This window comes from Nipponia nippon, unplaced genomic scaffold, assembly GCF_047370975.1.
Source record: "Nipponia nippon isolate SJK-2023a ecotype South Korea unplaced genomic scaffold, ASM4737097v1 scaffold_3, whole genome shotgun sequence".
NCBI lineage: Eukaryota > Metazoa > Chordata > Aves > Pelecaniformes > Threskiornithidae > Nipponia > Nipponia nippon.
Window position 1 is genome coordinate 109,124,572 of NW_028262347.1, and position 25,589 is coordinate 109,150,160.

At 37.2% G+C, this 25,589-nt stretch overlaps 1 protein-coding gene across 3 annotated transcripts in view; it reads right to left on the minus strand.

The window, feature by feature from the left end:
• Positions 1–2,840: 2,840 nt before the first annotated feature.
• BTAF1 (B-TFIID TATA-box binding protein associated factor 1) overlaps positions 2,841–25,589 on the minus strand; it is a 47,415-nt gene continuing 24,666 nt past the window's right edge. For all 3 annotated transcript variants that reach the window (XM_087763952.1, XM_087763954.1, XM_087763951.1), the window contains 27 exons: positions 25,109–25,249; positions 24,873–24,997; positions 23,613–23,733; positions 23,432–23,536; positions 23,038–23,187; positions 22,267–22,409; positions 21,924–22,098; positions 21,234–21,437; positions 18,685–19,111; positions 17,408–17,598; positions 16,301–16,454; positions 16,099–16,208; positions 14,091–14,292; positions 13,535–13,683; positions 10,599–10,751; positions 9,980–10,101; positions 9,647–9,814; positions 9,382–9,459; positions 9,175–9,304; positions 8,381–8,522; positions 8,091–8,221; positions 7,529–7,654; positions 6,592–6,744; positions 5,790–6,001; positions 5,470–5,629; positions 4,689–4,859; positions 2,841–4,444 (listed from right to left, as the gene is read on the minus strand). In XM_087763952.1, coding sequence (XP_087620078.1) covers positions 4,298–4,444; positions 4,689–4,859; positions 5,470–5,629; positions 5,790–6,001; positions 6,592–6,744; positions 7,529–7,654; positions 8,091–8,221; positions 8,381–8,522; positions 9,175–9,304; positions 9,382–9,459; positions 9,647–9,814; positions 9,980–10,101; positions 10,599–10,751; positions 13,535–13,683; positions 14,091–14,292; positions 16,099–16,208; positions 16,301–16,454; positions 17,408–17,598; positions 18,685–19,111; positions 21,234–21,437; positions 21,924–22,098; positions 22,267–22,409; positions 23,038–23,187; positions 23,432–23,536; positions 23,613–23,733; positions 24,873–24,997; positions 25,109–25,249 — 4,290 coding nt within the window. In that variant the 3' untranslated portion in view covers positions 2,841–4,297. The remainder of the gene's footprint in view (positions 4,445–4,688; positions 4,860–5,469; positions 5,630–5,789; positions 6,002–6,591; positions 6,745–7,528; positions 7,655–8,090; positions 8,222–8,380; positions 8,523–9,174; positions 9,305–9,381; positions 9,460–9,646; positions 9,815–9,979; positions 10,102–10,598; positions 10,752–13,534; positions 13,684–14,090; positions 14,293–16,098; positions 16,209–16,300; positions 16,455–17,407; positions 17,599–18,684; positions 19,112–21,233; positions 21,438–21,923; positions 22,099–22,266; positions 22,410–23,037; positions 23,188–23,431; positions 23,537–23,612; positions 23,734–24,872; positions 24,998–25,108; positions 25,250–25,589) is intronic.

Genomic DNA, 25,589 nt, shown 5'->3' on the forward strand with positions numbered 1-25,589 from the left:
TCATTGCGTAAGGCTTATGAATGGAGAGGACTGAAAGCTTGCTGTAAATCTGTGGATTGCCATTTTGTTTTTTTGAGATGTGCTCATTTGATTAGTACCTTTCCTCCCCTAATGCCACCATCCTGCCCGCAGAAAGCTCTGCTTGTGCATGGACACAGCAGAAGGAGGAAATGCGTCTCCCCCATGGGTCACACCCAAGATCACTGAGAGTTATGTCAGTGTGAAGTTAGAGCTCTTGTTTTCCTGCTGCTGTGTGGTCCTCACAGGAGCACCTCCCAGGAGTGGAGTGGGAGTGGTATCCCTGTACTGGAGAGGGGAGTTCTGTCAGTCTCGCACCAATGGAGACTTTCCTGTGTTGGGCAGAATCCCCCATTTCAGCTAGCTGTTTTGGCTGCCAGAGTAGCAGCTAAAGCTTGATTCCTGAACAGTGAATCAGCCTTAAAAATAAACAGATGCCTCCAAACCTGCTGTAAAGGAGCATACTGAAGAACTAGCGAAGCCACTAGAAGGTAAGGAGCCAACTCTAATACAGTTTCTGACACAAATTCAAAGGTCATGTCTTTTACTAGGACACAGAAAGAATTCAGATGAATCATCTCTGTAAGAATGCTTATACTGAGAGAGCTGCCCTTGAAGTAACTCGCTTAAATGTGATTTAAAAGGTGAATTAATTTTTACTATAAAGCATGACTTAAAGAAAAAAATGCAGCTTCCAGGCTTTTGTTTACAAAGCAGTTTATCACCACCCACGAGTCAGTTACTGCTGTGGTCCTTGAAAGATTTAAAGCTTGCCCTACGCCAAAGCTCTGTTTAACGCTGCATGCCTAGCTATATGTAACACTACATTATTTGCCATTCGTAAGCAAGTTAATCAAATCTTATATATGCAAATCTATTTTCATCTTGGAAGTTTTCCGCAATTCTTAACATGGCTTAAGTTGCCCTACTTCTGCTTGAATTAAGACTTAAATAGAAAGATGTGCTCATTGCCTTAGTAACCTGTAGAACCATGGGACGGTAGTAAAGCCAGGAATACCACTAATGGAATTACCAGATATAAAGACAAATGGTTAAGGTAAAACACAAGCTTTCTAGAGATAATGGGCATCTAGCACAAAGGACTAAAGCAAAATACTAAACTTGAGCTAAACTAAATCATGAATATGCATAACTTGGATCTTCAGTGTAATTTTTATTTCAGCAAGCTCGGGGAAAAAAAAAAACAACCAAACTCCAAAAGCATTAGGGAGCAGGATAAAAAAAAAAAAAGGCAAAATAAAATAGTCATAACTACATTTGCAGAAAGAAAGTAGCTTCCTGCTTAAGTGGATTCCAAAGATGACACGCATGGAGAAAGACAGACTTGTCAGATTGAATTCTTAGTTTAAGTATAACAGACATTTCAGGAGGCATGTTTATGCAGACTTCGTGCATGTTTGCAGAAGATAGTTTTCCATTGAGTTTCAAGTAGAATTTCAAGCAGTCTTCAAGTTTGGTTGAAAAGCACCATTATGTATACAGTTGTTCCAAAACAGTTCTTCCAGCCCAGAATGTAGTCACCAGTAAGAGGTACTTAGTTTTCACAAATTAGCAAGCTTTGAATCCAGGACTACATCATTAATTTGAAGGTCTGACTTTGGTGACTATTAGTGTTCTTTTGATGCCATTAAATAATGGAGATAGATAGACTATTAATTCAGTGCAAGTTACACACAATGCATCAAGCCTTGGGCATGTGTGGTTCTACACACGGGTCATGTTTTTTGGGGCCTGCAGTGACTGAACTTGCAGTCAATTCAAGGTTTAGGCTACATCTTCATTAGCAAGTAATACACTGCAGTAGGGGCAGAGCTGTAGAGCAAAATGGTTGGTGCTAAGAACCCGACATCCCTGCACTATCTTTCAAATTTTTGTTTCAGCCTAGAAATAAAAAACTTTTCTATTTCAGCCCAGACCCTGGTCTGGTCCAGCTGAATACCCATTAAACAGGTCAAATGCAGTTAGAGGCATTCCAAGAGGATATTTCTTGCTTGAGCTTTGGCTGTAAGTGAATCAAGTTTGTGCACTGAGAACACTGCAGTAACAAGCCAGACCATGGTAAATGGTCTGCTAGCTTGGAAGTGTAGAAAAGCTCTTAGTTAAAAATTAAGGTAACTAAAGATGTTTTTTATATACTTAGTGCAGTGTTCCTGCTGGTTTCCATTTTGAAAGTGTTAATTCACAGAACACTGAAGATCGGTCAGTACATATAATGATCTTGAAACAATTATTCTAGGTTCTGCTCCCCCCCCCCCCCCCCCATGTTCCAGGTGCAGGAGTCTTTTTGATATCATATCCAAGAGAGCCATCACTAAAAGTATTATGGTTGCATAGCAACCTCAATGTGGTAAATAATTGGTTTAAAGCAGTCCTTTGCTGTGTATTTCTTTTCCAACAGGAGCCAAATAGTTTCCTACCACTGCAACTAATAAAACTCTTGGAAAAAAATATGCAGTGTTTTATAACTAAATAAGCAGTTTCTTTATTCAAATATCTTGTTATTTCTGGGCACTATCACCAGATTACTGCACCAAGTTACCTTAAAGTACCCAGTATTCCAGCATTATAGTTTCTCTGCAAACAGAACACCACACCCCATCTTGTCACCCCCCCCCCCCCACTTGGATTATCAGTTGAAAGCACAACAGAAATATCCTGTGTATGAAGGTAGACATTAACTAATGTAATACTAGTAATCCAGCTGTAATTTCCAAAAGCATTAGTTTTTTTACCTAGTCAGCTACAGTAGAAAGTCTTCTCTACAAAAAAAATCCTAAACATGGACATATACAACATACAAGTTATATATTCCCAGTTTTGTTTATTTTCATGGAATGCTAATTTAGTTACAATATGGCAGTTCATAACTACTGAAATGTGACATTAATTCATCTCCAATGCTGCAGAACAGTCTTGATTCATATATATTGTTTTAAAACAATCTTATTTTACATAGTTGAGGTCTCTGGTGGTTTTTAAGCTCTGATGCTTAAGCACACAGCAAGCTACAAACCTTAGGTTTTATGTTTATACATATATTCTATGTATTCAGACAACTGCTGTAAGTTATCTATAATTTAATATTTATAAAAAGTGCATATACTGGTACATATGCACATCTAGAAACACACTTTTACTACTGCCTCCCTTTTATAAAAAGCTGTGTAATATACAGCCATATTATTCTCCCTCACTGCTATTAAAGTCCTTTTTACTATCTTTGTTACACAATTTCAACTATTCAATTCCCTCAAACGAATGTAGGTAATTCTATGTATATATTCTCCTAAAGAAAAAAAGTCCTCCCTATTCCTTTAAGAAGCTTTAAATCATGCATCAGCTTAGTAAACAGTCACTTTAGCATGGATTTTAGAATCCTAGACAGTGTAAAATCTACTTCTGGAAAATGTCTGTCTGTATATTTAATTTCTTCTTTTAGTTACAAAAAATATATAGGATTGAAACATACTGAATACATGCATCTCTCAAAGTGGCTATATTCTAGCCTTATAGATAAATTAAAAAAGTACACCCCTGCTAATAGGATGCAAACATGGCCTCAAATAGGCCATTACCTGTATTTAATATAGCTCATTACATTAAAAAGTTCAAGTCAGCTGTTCTCACAAGATGGTGTCAAAAGACTGAAGAGCATAGTATATTTATACTCCACATACAAAGGTGGGTGCACATACCTAGTGCCATTTAATTATTCAATACTTTCAAGGCTTCTAGGCTTTGCCTCCGGTGATACAAGTCCTGAAATGATCTGAATGAAAGTTTAAGTTGAAAATTGTTTTTTAATACACCATAAAAGCAAGTTGTGTTTAAAAGAAAAATGTACACTGAACAACCTGAAGTACTCACTGAAACAACTGTACAAAACTATTATAGATACAGAAAGATATAATGGTGGACTTAACTTCGAAACAGAAGTAACACTTGTTAACATATGTAAAAACTTGCTTTGTTTTATTCTTCTACCAAGTAAGAATTTGCAGCCATTCAGAACAAGTAAAATTCAAACCACCTCACAATGTTTACATTTAAAGTTTTTTATACAGTGCAAACGTTTAAGACAGAATAACTCCCCAGTGAAACAGGTGACACTACTCAGTGCCAGTCTTTTGAAGATTCTTCTTTCAAGAAGTCTATTTACACATTATGCTAAAGGTTCACTATATATGCTTTGAAGTTTGCTGAATATCAGCAGAAAAATACGTGAACTAGCAGCAGTTGTATTACGAATATATGATGGTTACTTTAATGAATGCATAAAGTTTTCAAGACTGTATTCAGTGTCATACTGTTCTTGATCCCATAGTTCTCCAAGGTTTTCGAGTACTGATTTCATTGATGCTTTCCCAGAAGAGGTAGAGGTATCTGCTTTTTCAGTTTTTCCATCCTTCACAAGAGGAAAAAAAATAAATCAATTCATATGCAGAATAATGTTTTCAGGAATATACTAAATTTTTTGAGTCTGATGATTCTTTTGGGGAAATATCACTTCCTCCTGTTTTTCACAGAGCTGTCTACTATTCATCATTCCGACTTGAAGTGTTCGTCTGATTAAATTTAATATTTCAAAGCAAAGCTTTTCCCTGAGCTTACTCTATTTTTGGTAGGTATTTGTAAAAATGGTTCTTTACCTTGTCAAGAGTGAACAGATCAAGAAGCTGCTCTGTTCCCATGCTCTGTAGGCTTGCGTTTTCTTGGCTGATCACTGTATTTGCAATATTCATTTTGAACTTTTGAAGACCCATGATCTTCTCCTCCAGAGTTCCCCTGGTTATCAGGCGATATACATTAACAACACGTTTCTGAAAGGAAAAAAAAAGCACACTTAGCTAAGAAGTATCATCTTAGGTATTCAAGAAAGCATAACCTCGTATGGACAGTCTGGAAGCAGTCTGGCTTAGAGTTATCCTTCAGTAATTGGACTCAGTAAGTCCAATGATGTTAGATGAAAAGAATGAGACTATGCCAGCCTCTGAAGTAGAGGCACCTGTAATTGCACCTGTACACAGGCAGTTGAGAATTCATTGCTTTTTACAGTTGTAGAGGGAGACTAACAGCAGTGAGACTGACTTTCCCTGTCCGGGCATCAGAGAAGGACAACCCTGTGGGGCTTCCCTTCAGTTCCTTATCTCAGTTGCATCTCTTCCTCCACTGAAGGGCGATTCTTCCCTGGCCTCTCCTCAGCAGCTCAGGAAGTACAGAAGAGAAGGCATACCAAGTTGGGGATAGGATAAGAAAGTACACACTTCAACATCTGGCGTATTTGCAAGAAAGCAGTATGAGCTCAGTGGAGACCCCCCAGCCATCACTTTTATTATATGCTCCAACCTTATCCAAAGGTGAGGAAATGGGACCTCAGCAAGGGGGAAAAAAAAAAAAAAAAACACTTAAGGGAAATTAAGAGCTTTTCACCTGCCCAATGCGATGTGCCCGATCCATGGCTTGCAGGTCTCTCATTGGGTTCCAGTCATGTTCCACAAATACTACTGTGTCAGCCCCTGTTAAGTTAAGTCCCAATCCACCAACATGAGTGGTGAGCAAAAGAACATCTATAGATGGGTCATTATTAAACCTGCATACAAAAAAAAAAGTTAAGCATGATAAATTTCATTTAAATAATGAATTTATGAACCTCAACCGCTTTGAGGCAGACAAAAGAACAATTTTGTACCATATAAATAATATAGTTCATTACAGTTGGCCTCATGCTGGTTATGAAGGGATATGCTTACCGCGAAACAATGGAATGCCTCTGACCAGCAGGTATGCTGCCATCTAGTCGCAAATAAGTAACTGAAGGTAACTGAGGTCTAAGAAGGTCATGCTCCACTATATCCAGCATGCTTTTAAGTTGACAGAAGATAAGGACTCTGTGTTGGGCCACAACAGCTTCTGTACCGCTTTCTGAAGATCCACCATTCCCCAAACCGCAGTCTAGCAGCAGCTTAAAGTAAAAGAGCATTAAAGTGTATCATCAAAATGACAGTAGATCTCATGTAAATATTGACATTGATGGACTATCAAAAGTAGAAATAAGAGAAACAAACTACAGAAGGAGGTCTGTGTATGACATAATGCAAAGTTTGGCTTCACTGTCAAACTATGAAAAATGTAAGAGTCAACAGAATAGTCATTTTCTTCTTTTTGTTTTCCTTAAAATATAATTTAGTTATGTAATGCAATTTAACTTTATCAATCTAATAGTCTCCTATATAATAATTAGGAGAAACGTTTTTCTGTAACAAGAGGGACAGGAAGAAGAAACAGAATTAAAGTAAGGTTTCTGACACAGCAGCAAAAATTATGTAAACATCATCACCTTGAAGCAAGCTTGTGCTTCCCCCTCCCCCTCGAATTAACAGGAAAAATAGGGCATATTCCTAAAAAACTCTTGCACTCTATTTCATTTGCTACTTAACTTGTGTTCTAAGATCAGTTTTCATATTGATGAAGTCTTAAACAAAACCTTCTAAATTGTAACATCAGTAGAGACACATCTAGGAAATTTAAGGCACAACATGCAAGTCTACTTACTTGTTTTAAAGCAGACAGCTTAGGTGCGTGTTGGATATCTCGAAGGGATGAATTATGAGCTGCAAGTTGCTCTGTAATTCTTTTATATTCTGGATGTTGGGTTGTTAACACTAATGCTGGATGGTTGCATAGCTTCCGTAAGTATTGCAATGCCTTTATTTAGGAAATGAAGTTCAAAGAAATGCTTAGCAACAATGTAGTTACAGAAAAAGGATAAACAAAATTGATGATAAGTATAGGGGCCACTCAGCCACATTCCATAATTTGGACTTTAGGTTATATTTTCATTAAAGTTGCACATTTATATTAAGAAAACTTGTATTTCAAACTGTGTCCAATAACTGTTAGGAGCATAACGATCTTGGTTCCTCTTCCAGGAACAGTGCACAGACTACCATTTCCCACGCCTTCATGTGTGTGGGATATAGTAAATGGGTTTGGGAACTGTGCACAGCCTTTGCAATTATTGTTTCCAAGTACCCAAGACTTAATCTGCAACTAAAACCATGAACTTTCATAAATTCAGATGTAGCCTTAAGGAAATTTTTGTTCATGTTTTAGAATCTTAATTTTGTAGTGTAACAACTCAAGAGATCAAAATTAGGTTCCTCGTTTTGAGGTTTTGCACTTTTGGTAATCTGTTTTTAATTGAGAATAGTATCCAAGATCCACAAAATAGCTCAACACCAGTTAAGCAGAACACATTAAAAAATTTAAGACAGTTTTATATGACTTAAGACACAAACATAAAATTTAAGCATAATAGCTATACATCACATTCCAGGCAACGTGATCTAAAATCTAAATATTTTACTTGGATCATATGGCCAGAAATGTGTAAGTTAACTATCTTGATTTTTATTTTTTATTAAACCCAGAAATACAGTTACCAGAAACAAATGAACTAGGTAGTAAAAATTACTGAAGAAATCTGTACCTGAAATACATGACCTGTAGCTTTAAGCTTTGGTTTTTCAGTTTCTTCATTTAGTGAAATTGAAGAAACTGTTTCATCAATATCACATTTGGCACGAGACTTGGCAAAATCTTCATAAAGCTGAACCTGCAGACCAGGCCCAAGACAAGAGAATGAGTATGTTTTCCCCGACATAAGTAAGATGAACGGTCACTTTTAGAATTTAGTTCTGAGTTAAAAGTTCTGAATTACCGTAAATCAAGAAAGCTATTTTATATGTAGCTCAAGATCAACATTAACAGTGGAATCTCTTGCAATTTATTTTCTTTCAGCTTGGGAACTATTCTTTACAGAAATCTGCAGATGCCTAGATGATGTTCTTGTAGAACGATGCCAGAAATTAAGCTAAGAAATGCTCTATTGCAACTGGACTGAAATTAGTTTTTAAACAGGTACTAGAAAAGCTTTAGTCCTGTGGTTCCAGAGAATGTCAGAGCTGACATCCGATTGACCCAGGAATACAGAAGTGGTTCCTTTGTGGTCTTAACTGTGCTGAAAAAACTAAGCCACTTTTTAAGCTTACCTGTAGAGGACTGAGAATACAGTAATAATCTTGAATAATTTTGGGTGGAAGATCTTGCAGTACATCCTCTTTCATTCTCCTTAGCAGGAATGGCAGAACTTGGCGGTGCAGTGCTTCCATTGCAAGAACCCCTGGGGAAGGGCACAGAAGCAGTGTTTGGGGGGGGGGGAATTCATAACATTCAGCCCTCCCCCCTTATGTTGAAGCTGACCGCACTTTCTCTTTTCATTAGCAGTTCTCATTAGCAGGAAGAAAACAAGAAAACCAAGATGTAAGCGTTTGATCCTTACCAGCCTCTTGTTCTCGACTGGAGCTTCGGGCATCCCTACTTGCCAGTATTGGCTTCCCGTAACGAGCTGCAAATTGGCGTTCAGTACCCAAAAATCCTGGCATGAGGAAGTCAAACAATGACCACAACTCCAAGACGTTGTTCTGAACATGAAAGAAACATTTGCTAAATTATTTTCAAAAGTAATGAACTTTCACAAGTTATAAGAAACATTTCCATACGTATGTAACACTGCCTATAAAACACTACAAACAGAACACTTCAACATACTTTTGAGCTCCTGGAACTTGGTGGCTCTTTCATCAACCTAAGTTACGGGCAGACCTGTACATGCGCTTTAACGTATGAACGGACTTTCTACTGTGTCTGCTGTCTTAAGCCACACACTGAGTTCTTCTGGACAAGAAAACCCACAGACAAGTCATTTTAGACAGAGCCCAAAATCTGGAGTTCTCAGGGTCGAGTTTCTTGCCAATTTCACTAGAGGCATAAAGAAGTGCTCTCTCCCCTTCCCTGCCTGCTACTTAAAGAACAAGTGGTAGAGAAAGTCTTCTTGCAAACTTTTGAGCCGCATTAGTACCACAGATCCTGCACCCATTCCCCTCTACATGGGCATACTAGGAAAGGAAAAAGATGTAGTTTGAAGCATTTAGCAATGGAAGGCCTTTTTTACAATGTATACATTGAACAAAACAACTCTGATAAAAAGCACAATAAAATGGACTGCAAAGTAGATCTCTTTTGCTTGTTTTCTACTACTCACCCAATTCCTTAGGAAAAAAGAAAAGCAGTTACCTGGATTGGTGTCCCAGAAAGAATTATCCTGTAATTGGCAGTCAGCTGTTTTACTGCTTTTGACAGCTTTGTTTTTCCATTTTTTATTACATGGCCTTCGTCAAGAATGCAGTAATTAAACTTAATATTTCTAGAAAAGAAGAACAGAATTAAGTAGCATTTAGAAGTCTAAGCTATTAAAAACTTCAGAAACAAACCAATCCTTACCTGAAGAAGTCAATGTCATTTCTCACAACGTCATATGAAGCCACTATGAGATTGTGTCTTTTCACCTGGTGTTGTAATCTTAAGGAAAAAAAAAAAGAGGAGATCGTAACTGAAGTGTTCCTTGCATATGTTATTATTTCAGCCTTTAAAGGTACCATCACAAGTTTTACCATGCCCACAAACTATGCTTCAGTAGCAAAGTGAATTGCAATATTCTGCATGTGGTATTTTACTCTACCCAAGCCATAAATGCAAAGTGCCTTACCTTGCTCTCTCAGTAGGAGGTCCTGTATAGTGCAAAGGATTAAGATATTCTTTTGAGCAAAATTTGCCCACTTCATCCACCCAGTGTCCTGTGAGTGTAGGAGGGCACACCACCAAGGACGGAAGAGGAACACTGTCCACCAGTTTTGTTCTTGCATATTCCTGAGCCCTTTAAGAATATCAAAACAAGTTTGAAAAAATTGTTTTTCACAGAATAGTTGAGGTTGGAAGGGACCTCTGGAGGTCACCATAGTCCCAGGACTATGTGCAGAGTCATTACCATAGATAAAACCTATCATTAAAGTTTTTAAGATAGTTATTTGTTTAAGCTTACCTGAGGCAATGATCACCTGCAAGAATGCAAATGGATTGTAAAGTTTTTCCTAAGCCCATGTCATCACAAAGAATTCCATGAAGTTTGTATTTATTGAGAAATGCCAGCCAGTTCACTCCATCCTGAAATCAGAAAGTAAAAAGAGTGCCTCAAGTAAAAACTGGCTTTTGGCTACTTAAGCTTCAGTTCAAACATCTGTATGTTCTATCATCCATCACTGCCAAGCTATGAGCTTGTTTCCCCACCATAAATGCATCCGCTACAGCCCATTCACTCAAAGCAAAAGGGAATAAAGGGAGAAACATAAGCAGCCGAACAGTAAAACTAGACCTGGCTTTGCAGTGGGGAGCTGCCAGTCAGCCTACGCAAGGCACAGCCCATTGGCCATTCCCTGAGAAAAATGACAGAATCCGGGGGGGAGGAAATCATTGAAAGAAAAACAGTGTAAATGGCATGCATTACTTAATTTGTTCTTCCTTACCCAAGAGTCCAAGATACACACTGCACACCTAAAACCAAAAACCCCCAAAACCCAGCACCTGAACAATTCTTACCCTTCCATAAAATCTTATCAGACTGGAACTTACTGCTCTTTTAAAATAAAAGTATAAGCTGTTACCTGCTGGTATTTTCTGAGCTCTGCTTTGATTGGTACTGGAATTTTATAGTTTTCCAGTTTTTTTCCATCCAATAATTGTTCCAGAAAGTGACGTTCTTTAGCTTTCATTCGGATTAATTCTTCAGACATGTTTGGTGGATCTGGTATACCAGCCTAGGGTAATATTTTTAAAGCAGTAACATAAGGGCTACAGTACTCAATTCTCACACAGACAATAAGAAATAAAACATCATATTAGCTTAGCCATTTTAAACAAACAGATGGCAAAGATCTGCAGTCTTCTCAATTGTATAAATCTAAACTCAGTGCTATACTTGTTTGATTCCTTGCAGATCAGCTCATCCAGGGTTGTAGGGTGCAAAAGAAATTCCACCCTAAAGGACACACTGAAAAGCTTGATACAATCACATAGAGGAGGGGAAATCCTGGTCATGCTTGTAAGATTTTACAAAGACCGAGCTATCCTACCTCTAACCAGAGATTTTATCTGGCTGGCTAAAGAATTCTTTGACACCCATTTCTCCTTAGCCACAATCTACCATCCAAAGTTAGATGGATTTTTCTCCTACAGATGTTAGTAGAATTAGATCTAAAGTGATACTGAAATCCATAAATTGATTTCAAGCAGTTGGAAACTATTGGGAAAAAGAAAAACCTAAACCCCTCCAGGTTTGTAGCAGCAGACCTTGGCTTCCTAGGTACTTACCACACCAGGCCAGAAGCCCACAGAAGCTACATCTGGGGACCAAATATGCTCAGACATTCCTGCTTGCTAATAATACACAGTAGCAAAACAGGCACTGGTATTTTCCATCATCACATCTGTCATCCCAGTTTTCTGGGCCACCTCCATCTTGAGTTAGCTTTACTTCAAAACCCAAGTTACTAATCCCTTAGGGAGGGCTCCTGGCTGAGAAGAAAAACTCTATCAAATAATTCCACCGTGTATGTGGTTAATAAGGAAGGGGGGAAACTAACGCAGATTTCAGATGTTAGAAGTGTTCCAATAAGGTATTTAAGTACATACATACACATAGACTACAGCCTACTTGTTCAACTGCTCTTCCTACCCTCCCTTTTAAAAGAACATGTCTGAAGCGTGAATACCATGCCAGTTAATCTGGTTCAAGTATATTCTCAACTTGCAGCATGACTGCTTATCAATAAAACAGCATAGATTAAGTTGAACCATTTATTTTACAATCCTTCTCTCAGTCATATTTTCATTTTTATGGTTGAATGAATAATGAAATTGAGAATAAAGATACAGGAAATTGAGCATAGCTAAAGTCGTCCCAACTCATTTATTGCTATTGTTTCCAATTCCTCACAATTAGAAGCCAACACAAAAATACAGATTAGAAACTCCAAGCTTATTCAGACCTCTGTCACTTTTACTTGTCTAGCAGTTGAATTCAGGTCTTGCATTTTAGGCAGTATACAAAATGCCAGCAATAAACACAAAAGACTAGACAGACTCTTTGTTTTGGTTCAGCACTATAAATCATGCTTCAGCGACATGAAATTGAAAGAGTGGAAAGTTAAGGATTCCTTAATAAAGTACTTCCCCATAAAACATGTTTCCCTAGTCCATATCAATATACCCTCTTACTCTTTCCACTGAGATGACTCCAACCTCTCTACAGTTATCAGTTTAAATTTGTTTGGCCTAACATTTAAAATCGCTAGCATTCAAAAGACTGTCCCACAACAATACTGGTGTTTTCTCTCATTACTAATCTACTTCACTCTGAGTTTGCATATGTCTATGTTTGCATATTTAATATAGTTCAATATCTGATACTGAATTTCCTTAACTGGAAAAGGAATTCTTAAGGGAGTTCTTGAGTAACTATCGAAAAGAAACATGAACTGATCATGCATATGTATGCAATTAATAACACAACTATTCTACATTTCTAAGAGTTGCTCACTAAATTCTATTAAAATAGCTTTAAAAAAAAAAACCTAAGCTACATGTATTCCATAGGATTGTATTTAGATGCATATGAAGGTCACGGGTGCGAATGGCATTGGAATGAACAGCAGCATGCCAGAAATTCATTTCTACTTTGCTCACTTTCAACTTTGTCAACATTTCAGTGTAATCATACAGAAAGAAAGTGCTCAATTTAAGGCACATTGCTAGTTATCAGATTCTAAGGTTCTATTATGCTAAATTAAAAATTGAGATAATAAGAGATACTAAACCCATTAAACTGACTTTTTTTTCATTAGAAACACGCAAATGGATTCTGAACTGTCTTCTATTACCATCTGGTGGTGAAAATAAGTTACTTAGAAGCCTTGTAGTCCTTGAAGTGCAATATTAGAAAGCATCTGAGGTATGCAAGTTGCAGGAGTGAAAAACTGAAGCAAATCTGTACCGTATAAACACTACTGGATCATAATACATGTAAGATTTTGCCCAAAGCTATAGGGCGTGGCTTTTTGATTTTAAAAGCTAGGAATAAGGAACTGTACTTATCTCCACACTATTTCTATTATTGCTATTTCATTTTTTCCTTTTAAATCAGTATTGCTTTTTTATGCATTTCTCTTGACCACTTACACAACACCACACATACCTAGGGAGAACACACACGTAACTCCCAAGACTTCTGAGCCAAAACTAGTAGTAAAAGCAGCATTACATGCAAAATTAATGAATGTACACTTCAGTAAGCAGTTTAAATTAGTTTCTTATAAAGAGAAATTTTACTTTAACATTCATTTAGAAAATTACTAACAGAGGGTCCAGTTTCACTCATTTTACATTATAAAGGACACATCTTCAATTATCTGATATGGACTCAACATCTATAAAAACAGTTACTTATTCAGCATTTAATAAGCCAGAAGCTTAGACTTTGTGGCTGGTGAAAAAGTGGATACAGGGCAGTTCACATACTTAGTACACTTAAACTTGAGCTTACCTCAAGAGGCATTAGTCTAATTAACGTTGCAAAGCACTGAGTAGCCATAAAACGTACACTGTCTGTCTGATCGCTCATTCTACCCAGAACTGGAACCACTAGGAGAACAATGTATGGAACAATACCAACATCCAGCTGCTCCATTACACCTGGATCAGTTATTAAGGAAATAGTTTTTACCTGTTCAGGAATGACTGGCATCAGTATATACCTGGTAGATTTCACACTCGGTGGGTAAGAGCCATTAATACATTACATTCAGATGAACAAGATTTCTACTAACCAAGCTGGGGGGGGCGGAATTCTGATCAGTTACATTTAGCCCAGTGAATTCCATGATTGGAGAAACGGAATTACCTCCACCAAAACTTCACTTGATAGGTAAAATAAAGGCAATGGAAATTAAAGTTTCTTCTGTTTCTTGTCTACAGGAGGAAAATAGCTTAACATTTTGTTTCATTCTTCCTCCCATTTTTTTCGGGCAACAGTTTTTGTTCCCCCAAATTATGCAACTGCAAAGAGGTTTCTGCATTTTTGAATACTCAAGCAAGGATACATGCAAGTGCTTCAATTGCACCTTCTTGTTTGGTGTTGTCATCTATTGCTCCCAGCCACGGTAGAACTTTCTCTAGGAAGATATTCATTGTTTCCATGGTAGCTATTTTGCTCATGACACCTACACAACGAGCAGCCATGTGTCTCACTGCAGTGCTGGGATGTTGAAGGCACATATAAAGATGAGGCAAATGCTGTATTAACTGAATAGAAGAAGCGGGTGGGGAGAAAAAAAAAAAAGAGGTCAATACGAATTATAAACAAATTACTGAATTATTTTGAAGTAAAACAGTCTTTTTAAGCCACTGTTGCCTCCGAAAGAATGCTTGAAATGGCTCCTTAACAAGATCTAATTGTTTAGAAAGGAAAAATTGTTTCAGAAGAAAAAGACAATTGAACTTTGAACAAGTATTACTTCCCAATACAGTTAAAATTCAGAGTAACAAAATATTTAGGGTTTCAGTCAAAATGCAAATTAAGGAAGCCCTTGATAATTAAGGAAGTGTTTCACACTGGAAAAAATACAGTACTAAGTACTCAGAACTTTTTATAAAAAAAAAAAATTTGCTTAAATACAGATACATAGATTAAAGAATTCCTTCAAGCTAGCAAATTTGTCCTAGACTCATCCCATTTGTCTTTAGGCAGACAAATTATCCACTTTGGGAGTCTTATTAACTCTCTGTCAGAAGACAGACACCCAGAAGGAAATTCACAACTTGCCAAGGGGGTATGTGTGTACACACGTCTTTTTTTCATCCGCACAAAGATGTTCTTATGTCAGATACCTTAAATGGATGGTCAGGTTTTTCCTAGCGTGGAAGTCTCTAAGTATTAGCTTTGATGAAGCAATTCCACCCTCTGACTTTCTGTGATTTTTTTTTTTTAAACCTGTAGACAGTAGTAGCATCCCCAAAATCAATTTACACATTAACTACACACCATATATATATATATGATACATGTATATTTAAAAAAAAAATCTTTCCACGTCAATGCTAAATTCACTCAAAATCACTTCAGTATTTTATTAAAATAGATAAGAAACAATTCCATATGCTCCCTATGAATTTTCTCCATCTGCTCAGAATTCTACAGCCATTCCTTATGCTCATCCCTTCCCATCATATCCTTTCCAGAGTTCTGGCCTACTTACTCCTTGCCTGGGAGCCTTTTCATGTATTTTTATCATCCTCTTGCCCTTCTCTATGCCTCTTCCAGTGCTACTATATTTATTCTGAAATATAGTACTGCAGATAGCCTAGTACTAAAAACTGTATTCAGATGCAGGCACAATAGTGACTTTCTTTTTCTGTTTCTTAATTTCCTATTGTTTTTCTTAACCAGTACTTTACGTTCAGCTGATACTTTCACAGAACTATCCTAACTCCAGGATCTCTCTCCTGAGTAGAAATAGTCAGTTCAGAGCCTACTAGTGCATAGAAGATAAGTCTTTTACATTGAGTGGTGGGTAAAAAGGAATAATTTTAAAAGTTACTTTTGCATTCCTTGCACAGGGAGGTTGTCTGTTCTCCAGGTTTAGAAAATCTGCCATTAGAATAAAGCAGAGTCGAGATGCTGATTTCAATGTAACACAATAGCATAAATATTATCATAACTCAAACTTTGGACACAATCTTGTTTGGGCATCTCATCCAGAAAAGGATAGGCCAAGTCTAAATTGTAGGTAGATGTTTGCTTTTGTGGTTTATTTTACAACCTGAATAAACAAATACAGAATTTAACATCCTACAGGACACAGGGAAAAAACAGCTTTGAAGCGTAACAGCTTAACTGCTGAAGACAGAAGGCTATGTCTTCAGCTTATCAAGACTAAGATACAGGACTTGGAGAACAGGCAAGCTAGCAAGTGCAATAAAAACACTATTTGAGCAAAATTAGAAAAACATCTAAAAAGATCTAAAAAGCCTCATAAAACAAAGATTTAAAACAGCGGCAATGAACAGACTTAATTGTTTCACACGAAAGCTCCTTTGGAACATAATTACCAGAGGATGGAGCTGAGTATCCATTGAAGCTGCTGTTGTTTCAAAAACCTGTAAAGAATTTACTAGTTCCTGGGCAGGAGCATCTCCTTTTTCCAGTAAGGACTTTCGGTCTGTTAAAAACAGAAAAGGTGCTCAGTTCAAGATTGACATACTGCACCCAGCCTACCAGCCCCCCCCAGCTTAAATCAGAAGTGTTAATTACCAAAATTATTTATGTGAATGTTGTTCCTTAATGAACCAACCATAGCATCCCAGAGATGTGGCAATCCCGTTGCCATTTCAGCACCAAAGTGTTTGGCTATAGTAGATAAGGCAAATTCAGCTCCTCTTCTCTGTACAACATAAGGTTTCTGAGCCTAGAATTAAACAATTTAACAAAGTAATGAGGATAAATACATTTAAGAATGACTATTTTCAAGGAGGCTCCCATTGTTACATAGGCATTCAATTCTGATTGTGTTTATAGCTAACTACAACACAATTGCTGGTTGTTTTTTTCTTTGTAAGTTATTTATTTTTTATACAGGTAAAAAATGAAAATCTTTTATAGCAGATTATTTAAATCCTATAAATTCAGGGATACAGCTTTTGCTGACACTGACACAGGCCCATTTCAGCAAGAGGTTTATTGCCCCTCAGATATTGCCAATATAGGAGACACCAAGAACAGTAGCATGCTAGCAAAACTTCCCAAAAAGCAACGCTTCATTTGTTATTAAGCCCTTTCTCTTGCTCCCACCCTCTTCAGAAAGTGGAATTGATAAAAATCACTTATAACAATTAAGAACGAAATCCACAACACTGTTTAGGAATCACAGTCCTGACTAGGATCTTATTAAAACACGGTGAAGTTTTATATGAATAGAACAGTAACAAAAAATGTAGCGTATCAAGTGTGGAAGTCACACGTACATCCTACAGCCAGGCATATTTCAAATACTGTTTTTAATGCTTCAGAGCTTCCACTGTGCATCAATATGACCAACACTAGCATGGGTAACGGGACACAGTCACAGCACAGTGTGTGGAAATCCATTTCCATGGATTTATATTGAGATATTCATACCCTGTACTAAACGTGGACTATTTCAGGAGTATTAATTTCCTTAATGACACACTGAAGATTTAAATCATCATCATCATCAACTAATATATGCTGCTTGCATCACAGTATTTTATGTCCACTCAGTTCTCTCATGAGAAGATCCTGGACATGCCTATTATAATGCTATCAACTCCAGTGAATTCAAACTACTGGAAGGGAGTAAGGAAGAATGTGCAAGTTGCAAACAAATTTTTTGAAATGTACCTCATCAAGTTCTGTAGGAATGCTTCCACTACTGCCAGTGGGGAGATCTGCAATTGGGGCTTTTGGAGCTTTTGGAGTAGGACCTCGCCGACTTGTGATGGCAAAAGCAGCTTTCTGATGCCTGTACAGTGTAATTATTCCCCTGTGCTTAGTAACTGTATGATGCATCCCATCTTTATCAGAGTTGGGCCCTAAAGGAAAAGAGAGAATAGCTGTCAACAGTTTAAGCTGCAGTTTAAAACGTAGGTGGAAGTGATAGCTACCTACAAGTCATCTGCAGATCTCAACGTGCTTTAAAAAAAAAAAAACAAACCACCATAAATGTCATGATCCTCAAGGATGGAAAAATTTAAGTACAGCATAGAGTTACTCTGTTAAGAACACATTACAGACCTGGCAAGAAAATCTAAGTGTGCAAACTGCCACATAAATTCTTATTCAGCAATACATACAGGTGAACAAAACTTCAATCAAATATAAGATGTTTGCACAAGTGGTGGTTTTTTCTTTTTATAAACCAACACATTATGTTCTAAAGTTTAAAGAAACTTATGTTTTGTGTCCTTTACAAATAGTTCAAAACTTCTATCATGATACAATAGCAGATGCCATCAGTATATTTGGATTTGTTGATGTTTCTGTTTATGCTAATCAGCTTAATTTTCAGTCAGATACAAGCATTATTCTACTCTGAGATGAAGGATGACACATTCATTATAAAAAAGTAAAATGTATAATGGTCAAACCTTAAAGCAGGTTAGAATCAATCTAGTAGTAAGGTCTTAATTTGTGTTGTTCATTCAATCCACACATTTTTAGCAAGGGACAGTCATTTAAAGAAAATCCATGACCATAGCATGCATTATTTGTTCATTTTGAACACTGTCCTCATCTTTTGTTATCTTACTATTAGCCTATGGAACATAACACAAGTCAGACTTTTTTCTAACAGGCTACTCTAATTTCCATACTGATTCAATTTCAATTAAAAAGCTTCATAACACATGTAAATGAAATGTGATCATAAGCGGATAACAATTGAACAACTGAAAATTAGAACAAAGGTCTTTTATACATAAAGTTTCTGAAAACTATACACATCATTAGTTGCACGCAGTGTGTAGTTTAAGATACCTAAATGAAATAGTTACTAATAAATGAAGACTCAGTTGCTGGCGTTTTAGAAACACTAGAAACAAGACTCACTCAAATACTCCTTTTAACAGTTCAGAGAAAAGCAGACATTTTAAGAATCCTGGCAGTCCTAGATATCATACCTTTTGAGTTTTCATGGCTACTCTGAGGCTGTGCAGGAGATGCTGCTAGTGGTGTGAGATGCGGGTCCACGCAGAGAGAGTTGCAGAGATTTTTTATAATCTTTGAGTTGGGACAAGGAGACCTTGTCGTACACTGCTGAAGTAACTTTGCTATACATGAAGCCACATAGTTTTGTACAAGTGTATTCTCCTCTTTTTTGATAGCTTCCATTAAGGGTTTTATAACAGGATTTAGTTTTTCTGGAAGTTGCTGCAAGTTCACAACTGCACATGCAGCAAATGTATGGACTCGTAGATGCAACACTTGCCACTCTTGATTTGTTTCTGTAACAGTTATTTGGACTTGTTGTCGTTTACTGTCCAACTGTTGTAGAATTTTAGGATTCAAAGTAAAGGATGATGTCACTTCATTGAAAACAGAAGTAACCTAATAAAAAGGAAGAGAGAGTTACAAATCTATTTACTGTACAATGGGATATCCTCTGAAAACCATGGTTTTCACAGCAGAACACGAGTCACTTCACCAGGTATTATCATCTCCATTTTTCCAGCAAACAGCAGGAAGTGCTCCAAGATGTAGTTTCTGGAATCTTGAACTGCAGCTCAAGGGGAAAATTAGGCACATTATGAACATTTCAAGTCTAGATTCCAAAAGCTAAAAGAGGAGTTTACTAAAAGAGGAGTTTATATACGCCTCCAAAATTAGATTGTCCTATATCCGCCAGATATATCCAGATATTCTGGTAATACGTAAGCACATGACAGATAAGCAAAGGAGAATATGCTATGAATACAGCGAGGCCAGAAAGGACGTGCAAGGTCCTGTGCATGAAGAAGTTGTTTCTAAGCTGGTTTTCTTTTGAGGAAAGAGACTGGGATAAAAATCTAAGGAAAACATCAGCACAACACAGTAGTTGCAGGACTTGCCGTATCTGCCTCCACTCACAATTGGCTGACTCCTGTTGCTTTAATCTTTCACAGGCCACAGATTAAAAGCAACATGGAATCATGGAAATGCTGAACTTAATCTACTGATAGGATAGTTAGGCTCCTAAGTACAGGAAAGATGACAGCTGCTGAGAGGGTTAGTCTGAGGGGCATTTTTTGTTGGTTTTTGCCTTTTACTTTTAAATGTTCAGGTCAGGTCTTTCAACTATCAGACTTGTACTGCTTCATTCTATAGATACCTCAAGTTCTACTCCACACGACCTTGATGACTGGAATGACCAAAGGATGCAAAAAAATAGGAATAGTAAGAAGCACAGGGTTTCTACATCTAATGCATGAAGACCCATACTACAATGCAGTGTAGATTGGGTGTCTGTATTTCAAGAAAACATGAAGAGTTGAAAAGGGTGCAGAAGACAGACACAGAAAATGGCAAATAGTTATGGAATGGATCTTCTAATCCAGAATGGATATGTTTTGAAAAAACCACACATTGGTCAAGCAGCCCTATTACTAGACTCGAGTAAACAGTTGAGGTGTATGGAAACTCCTGTACTTCACAGACTACAAGCTGACACAATTCTGTCTGGCTTTACCTTGGGAATTTATTCATTTTAGATGGTAGCCATAATCAGACTGCCTGCCAAAATTCCCTCAGCCCATATACACAGTTATCTATAACTTTAAAGATATGTTGAGATTTCCATGTTAAGCTACTGCATATTACTACATAAATAGCACCATCTGAGAATTTCAAGATCCGTCATGCTACAGTCATCATAGCCATAATCGTACAAAACTTAAATCTTCTCTTATTCTGACTCTTATGCTCAGCATCCCAGTTGCATACACAAACACATCCAGGATACTAATCCCCCTCTTCCCCGGCCCCAAGCTGCACCACATCCACCACCATTCCTTCATCCCCCTAAATCTACACACCCCTCCCACCCCAGTCCCCCTTTTATATTTTGCAGGCTCTCAAATCCACAAGCTCTTCATTTACATCCTACCTCATCTGTCCATACTCATCTTTCTCTCTGCTTAAGAAGCCAGTTTGGGGTTGGAAGAAAAGCCTTTTCATTTGTTGCCCCCAATATTATCAGCTGTATTTTTGCTTACAGAGCTTTTAATGTCAAGAGCTACCTTTTATTATCACATCTAACTCTAATGTTTTCAGATTAAAAAAGACAAAACAATTGAACAGCCAGGAAAAAAAACAACACTTTAAAACACATGCTTGGAGGGTCGGGGGGGGAAGTTCTAGGATTTACAGTTTATTTACTAGTCTTTTGACAGTGGTGTTGAAGGAGTTCCAGCTAGCTTTGTCATCTTCTGTGTAGATTTCAATAGTGAATCTACACTTGGAATCAGAACACTGTCAATTTTTTCTCCTGTTAAGTATCTACCTTGCATTCTACACCATTTTTGGCATAGTCTGTAAACACTGCAAGGGAAGTGGTATCTATTATATATCTCATGTCAAAGGACATGTAAAGTCACATTATTTCTGAAAGTTACTGTCTGTGTAATAATTACACTGAAGATGTATTTCAAGACAAGAATAGATTTGAAGGAAGGGCAGGCATGCCTCTACTTACCAGCTCATTAGCTTGATCTATTGTAAATACACTGCAGTTTACTCTGTTTCCAATGTCAATGTGTGCATCAGCTAACAATGAGATGAGTTGTTTACATTCATTCTGCATTCGTGTAAAAGGAACAGCAATTTCATCGTAATAGAGATGTTCAGAAAGGACCCCAAGTAAACGAGGCTGCACACAAATGGCCACAGTTCTACACTCCTATAACAGGAAAAGACGTAATTTGTATTTCTCAGTAATCACAATTTCTTTTGTTCAGCTTTGGGAACTAAACAGCACAATTAGCTACAAAAATCCAGTTTCCAGAGGGACCGTTAACATTTGTAATCCAGAATATTAACGATTATAAAAAAACCCTTCAGTCTGCCACTAAAACAGAAGTGATAGCGAATACAGGGAAAGCAGTCATGTTAAAAGGAAGCATTGACCTTAGATAACATGCATCTTAAGATTAGACTTATTTGTAGAAGAAATGTGAACATATTTACTGATTCATAGTTCTGACAGTTGGCTTTTAGCTACTGAGTAATGTATTCCTTCATTCTCTAACAATCAAGATTTTAGTATTTAGATGTATAAATACCATTTTAGCTTATCGACTGAAATTTTATTTCAAGCTAAGTAGCAGCCGACAAGCTGTGGATTAAGATAGTAAGAAAATTTATTTTTGCTGCAGAAACATCCTACCTTTTGCAAGGCTGCCCACTCACAGATTACTAATGCAACACTAATCCTCTGCAAGGCAGATTTAGAATTCAAGTGGAAGAGCAGTAGCTGAGCTAATGATTCAGCTGGCTTTATTTCTTGAGTAACAGTATTTACACCTGGGTCACAAATACAGCAGCAAAGTGCTCCCAGCAACCTGACAAAAGGAGAAAGAACAGTCACTTCAATGTTACAATTACTCTGCAATTAATGATTCAAAATGAAGATGCCAAAAAAGCCTACATAATTAGGTTTTGGCAAAAAACTATATAAAGAAAAAGATAAATTGCTTTAAAATATTTTTGCAGATTTCCAGTAAACTGACTTTGCTGCCATCATCCGAGCTCGCATGACAACATAATCCCTGGTTGCTGGATCTTCTGCAATGCTGTCTGCCCCAGCAATGTATTCCTGAATCACTTCCTTATTCTGGGTTTGACCTTGACGCAGTTTAGCACCTGCCTTTTCCTATGGAATAAAGTTGGGAGAAATTGACAGTAAGTGTGTTTGTAATAGAAAAGAGGAATTCGTATTCCGTAACATTTCCAATAACCATCATACCCTGCCAAAGTTGGACTAAGCTGAAACATTTCTTGGATAACAGACTCCTTGAAGTAGTTAATCATTGCAAATCACCTCTCCACTAATAGTATTCTACAGTCCCATTAAACATATGATATGGTTCCTTCACTACAATATTAAAACTAATACTCAACATATAGCCAATAAACTGAGTCCGCACTGAGGAAAAAGGAAACCTCTTTCAGCATGTTTTCAGAAATAATGCAATGCTTTTAGACTTAACTCAGTCCTGCAAACAGATGGTTTTGGAACCATGATGGTTATGGAACCATGTAAAAAAAGACTTTATAAAGTATTCACAGGGAGCATGCTACATGACAAAACTTTGAATTCTCATGGATAACCTGACAAGAACTATTTTGCTCTAAATACTTGAGGTTTGTAAGCTAGGTTACATTTAGAGTTGTAGAAAGGCCCCACCACTCCACTCTAACACCTTTAGAACATGTCTTTACGTACAGCTAATCAATTTCCTACTTTCCCAGAACAGTTAGCGAGGTCACATTTCACTTACTTTTGATCTGGTTTTTACTTCTAGCAACATGTTTAAGTCAATGGGCAAATGAGGTGGCTGCATCATTAAGCAGAGCCAGGCTCCCATCCACGGACAAGCAGCTGCAACCACGTACTGTACAGATGCCTTGTTTAACAGTTCCAGCCATACCTTCGGAAAAAAACATAGTGGAAATCATGACACATTTGTATGTGGTCTATGTAAGATCATGTATGTGCTGATAAGACTGTAGGAACCATCCTATTCTCCTTCACTCTGTAGTACAGCATCAAATAGGCTAACTACAAAATAATTAATATGAACACACTATTCTTTACCTGCACAAAAGCGCAGAGGATACGAAAGAGCAGGATACGTAAACACTATATATCTAGGTCATAAGTCATGCCAATACCTTATGAATAAGATCCAGAATTTCTTGGTTGCTTTCTAAGATACAAAATTGAAATATGTGCCTCAACATGTCTTGCAGAATTGGAGTCAGCCATGTTGAAGAGTTCTGAAACAAGGATATCATATGATCAAGCAAATTCCAATACGTATCATAGTAAAACACTGATAATTCTAATTCTTACCTGGTCTTGGGTAGACAGCAGTGTGAATAATGTTTCCAGTGCTGCTTTTCGCACAGAAGATATAGTATGATGCAAGAACGGCCACACACGTGGGACCAAAACTGTGAGTGATTGCTGAATACTAGTACACAAAGGGGAAGTGTAGAGACAGTGACAGGGAAAAGAAAAACAAACACACACAGCCAAGTTAATTTTGTTTATCCTCAGTTAAAAGCTGTCTAAAAAAGAAAAGTATTACTGCATATGCTTCGTGATTTTAACCGAAGGATCAAGTTACTACAGCTTAAACATTTAAAATAGCTTGAGTCAGTATCTTTTTTCAGGAAAATACTGTTTTTTCTTACTGGTATAAAGAACTAGTTGATTCAAGCATGTATTTTTACCGTGTTGTTTCCCAGATTATACTTTGGGCTTTATTCAACTATTTAGAAAAAAGGGTTTTTTTGGTTTTGTTTTGAATTTATTATTAGGCATTCATGAGTTTAGAAATAATTAAAACCAAGCCTGGTTCTTTTGTGCATGAACCACAACACACATCAACTGATGCAAGTAGTACATGCTGAATTAAAGATGGCATTAGTGACAAAACTTCACTCTTAATTTTGGATTTGGGCAAAAAAACAGCTTCAGCAGTGACAATCGTATAGGATGAGAGAGATAAGATGTGTAAAGCATCTACCTTGATTTTACCATGTGTATTATGAAAAACGTTAACATACCAACATGCAAGTCCTTTAATTTGACAGTCCCAAACAGAGAGGAACTAGGCATTGTCTTCAACTAGTCACAGCATTACTGGTTGTAATAGTGATGTGAATTTTCAAGTTTGTAGCTTTCTTTAGAACTGTTCCAATAGTAAACTTCTACAGGTACACACACCTGTTTTAATGTACATAGTTTGCTCTTTTGTTCGGAGTTTGTCAACAGGGAGCAGACAAAGAAGTTGTGGGCAGGACCACCATATTGAGTGGAGCTGATATCCTGTACTAAAATACCCAAGATGAATGGAGGAGTGCGGGGAAGCACATACAAAGAATGTCTCATACCTTTTCATTATTTTGTTGCCTTTTACTAATGTAATGAAAATAGAAGCACTGTCCTGACCTTCACTTTAAGGAAAAGCAAGAGTAAAATTAAAATACTGATTTAAATCAAGCATATCCTTGGCACATGATTTGAAAGCAACTTTGATGATTCCAATTTGAGAATAACTGGACAGTCAAACCTGCAATACTGAAGCAATACTAATTAAAAAGTTACCTGCATTTGCGGACCTGAGGATAAGTCAGAAGGGAAGAAAGAAGGATCATGATACTGTTTGTGGAGGCTGTCAAGTCATCCAATTCCAGAAGTGCATCCCACAAGGTATTAAGAATAAAAGGCACCTACACAAATAAGCAGATGTTATAATTTAAAAAAAAAAAAATTCCAAGTGTTGCCTCCAAGCATTCTTTCTTCACTCAGAGCAAAAGTGAACTTTTCCATCAGTTGATCACCTTCTGAGACTGAAGTTGGACCAGGCTTTCCACTACTGGTACTAAAGATGCTGCAGCAACAGCTCGGACATCATCATCCAGATCTTGAAGACCTTCAATTATTGCAGGCAACACTTTAGGCAATAAAGTGTTGATCATGTCCTGCCAAAAAGATCAAAAGCATTTTTAAACTTAAAAAGCATATAATGCCCCAAACAACTAAGATGCACTCCGAGTGTGTGAATAAACCTGTTTGTTATATAAAACAGAAGCTACAGGTCCAAGACTATAATCTATATATTGTAAGCTACCATTCATGAAGTAAAACCTAGGTTACAAATTTGAATGAACTGTAGCTCAGCTCAGTTTTGGTGTAAACAAAGCTCAGTGTTTGCAGAATACCACCAGAAACAGATTAAACCTCTTGCAGCACCCAGCTCTGTTAACCTCGCACACGAAAGTATCATCAAAACCAGGAAAGCATAGCCTCTATTTATAATGT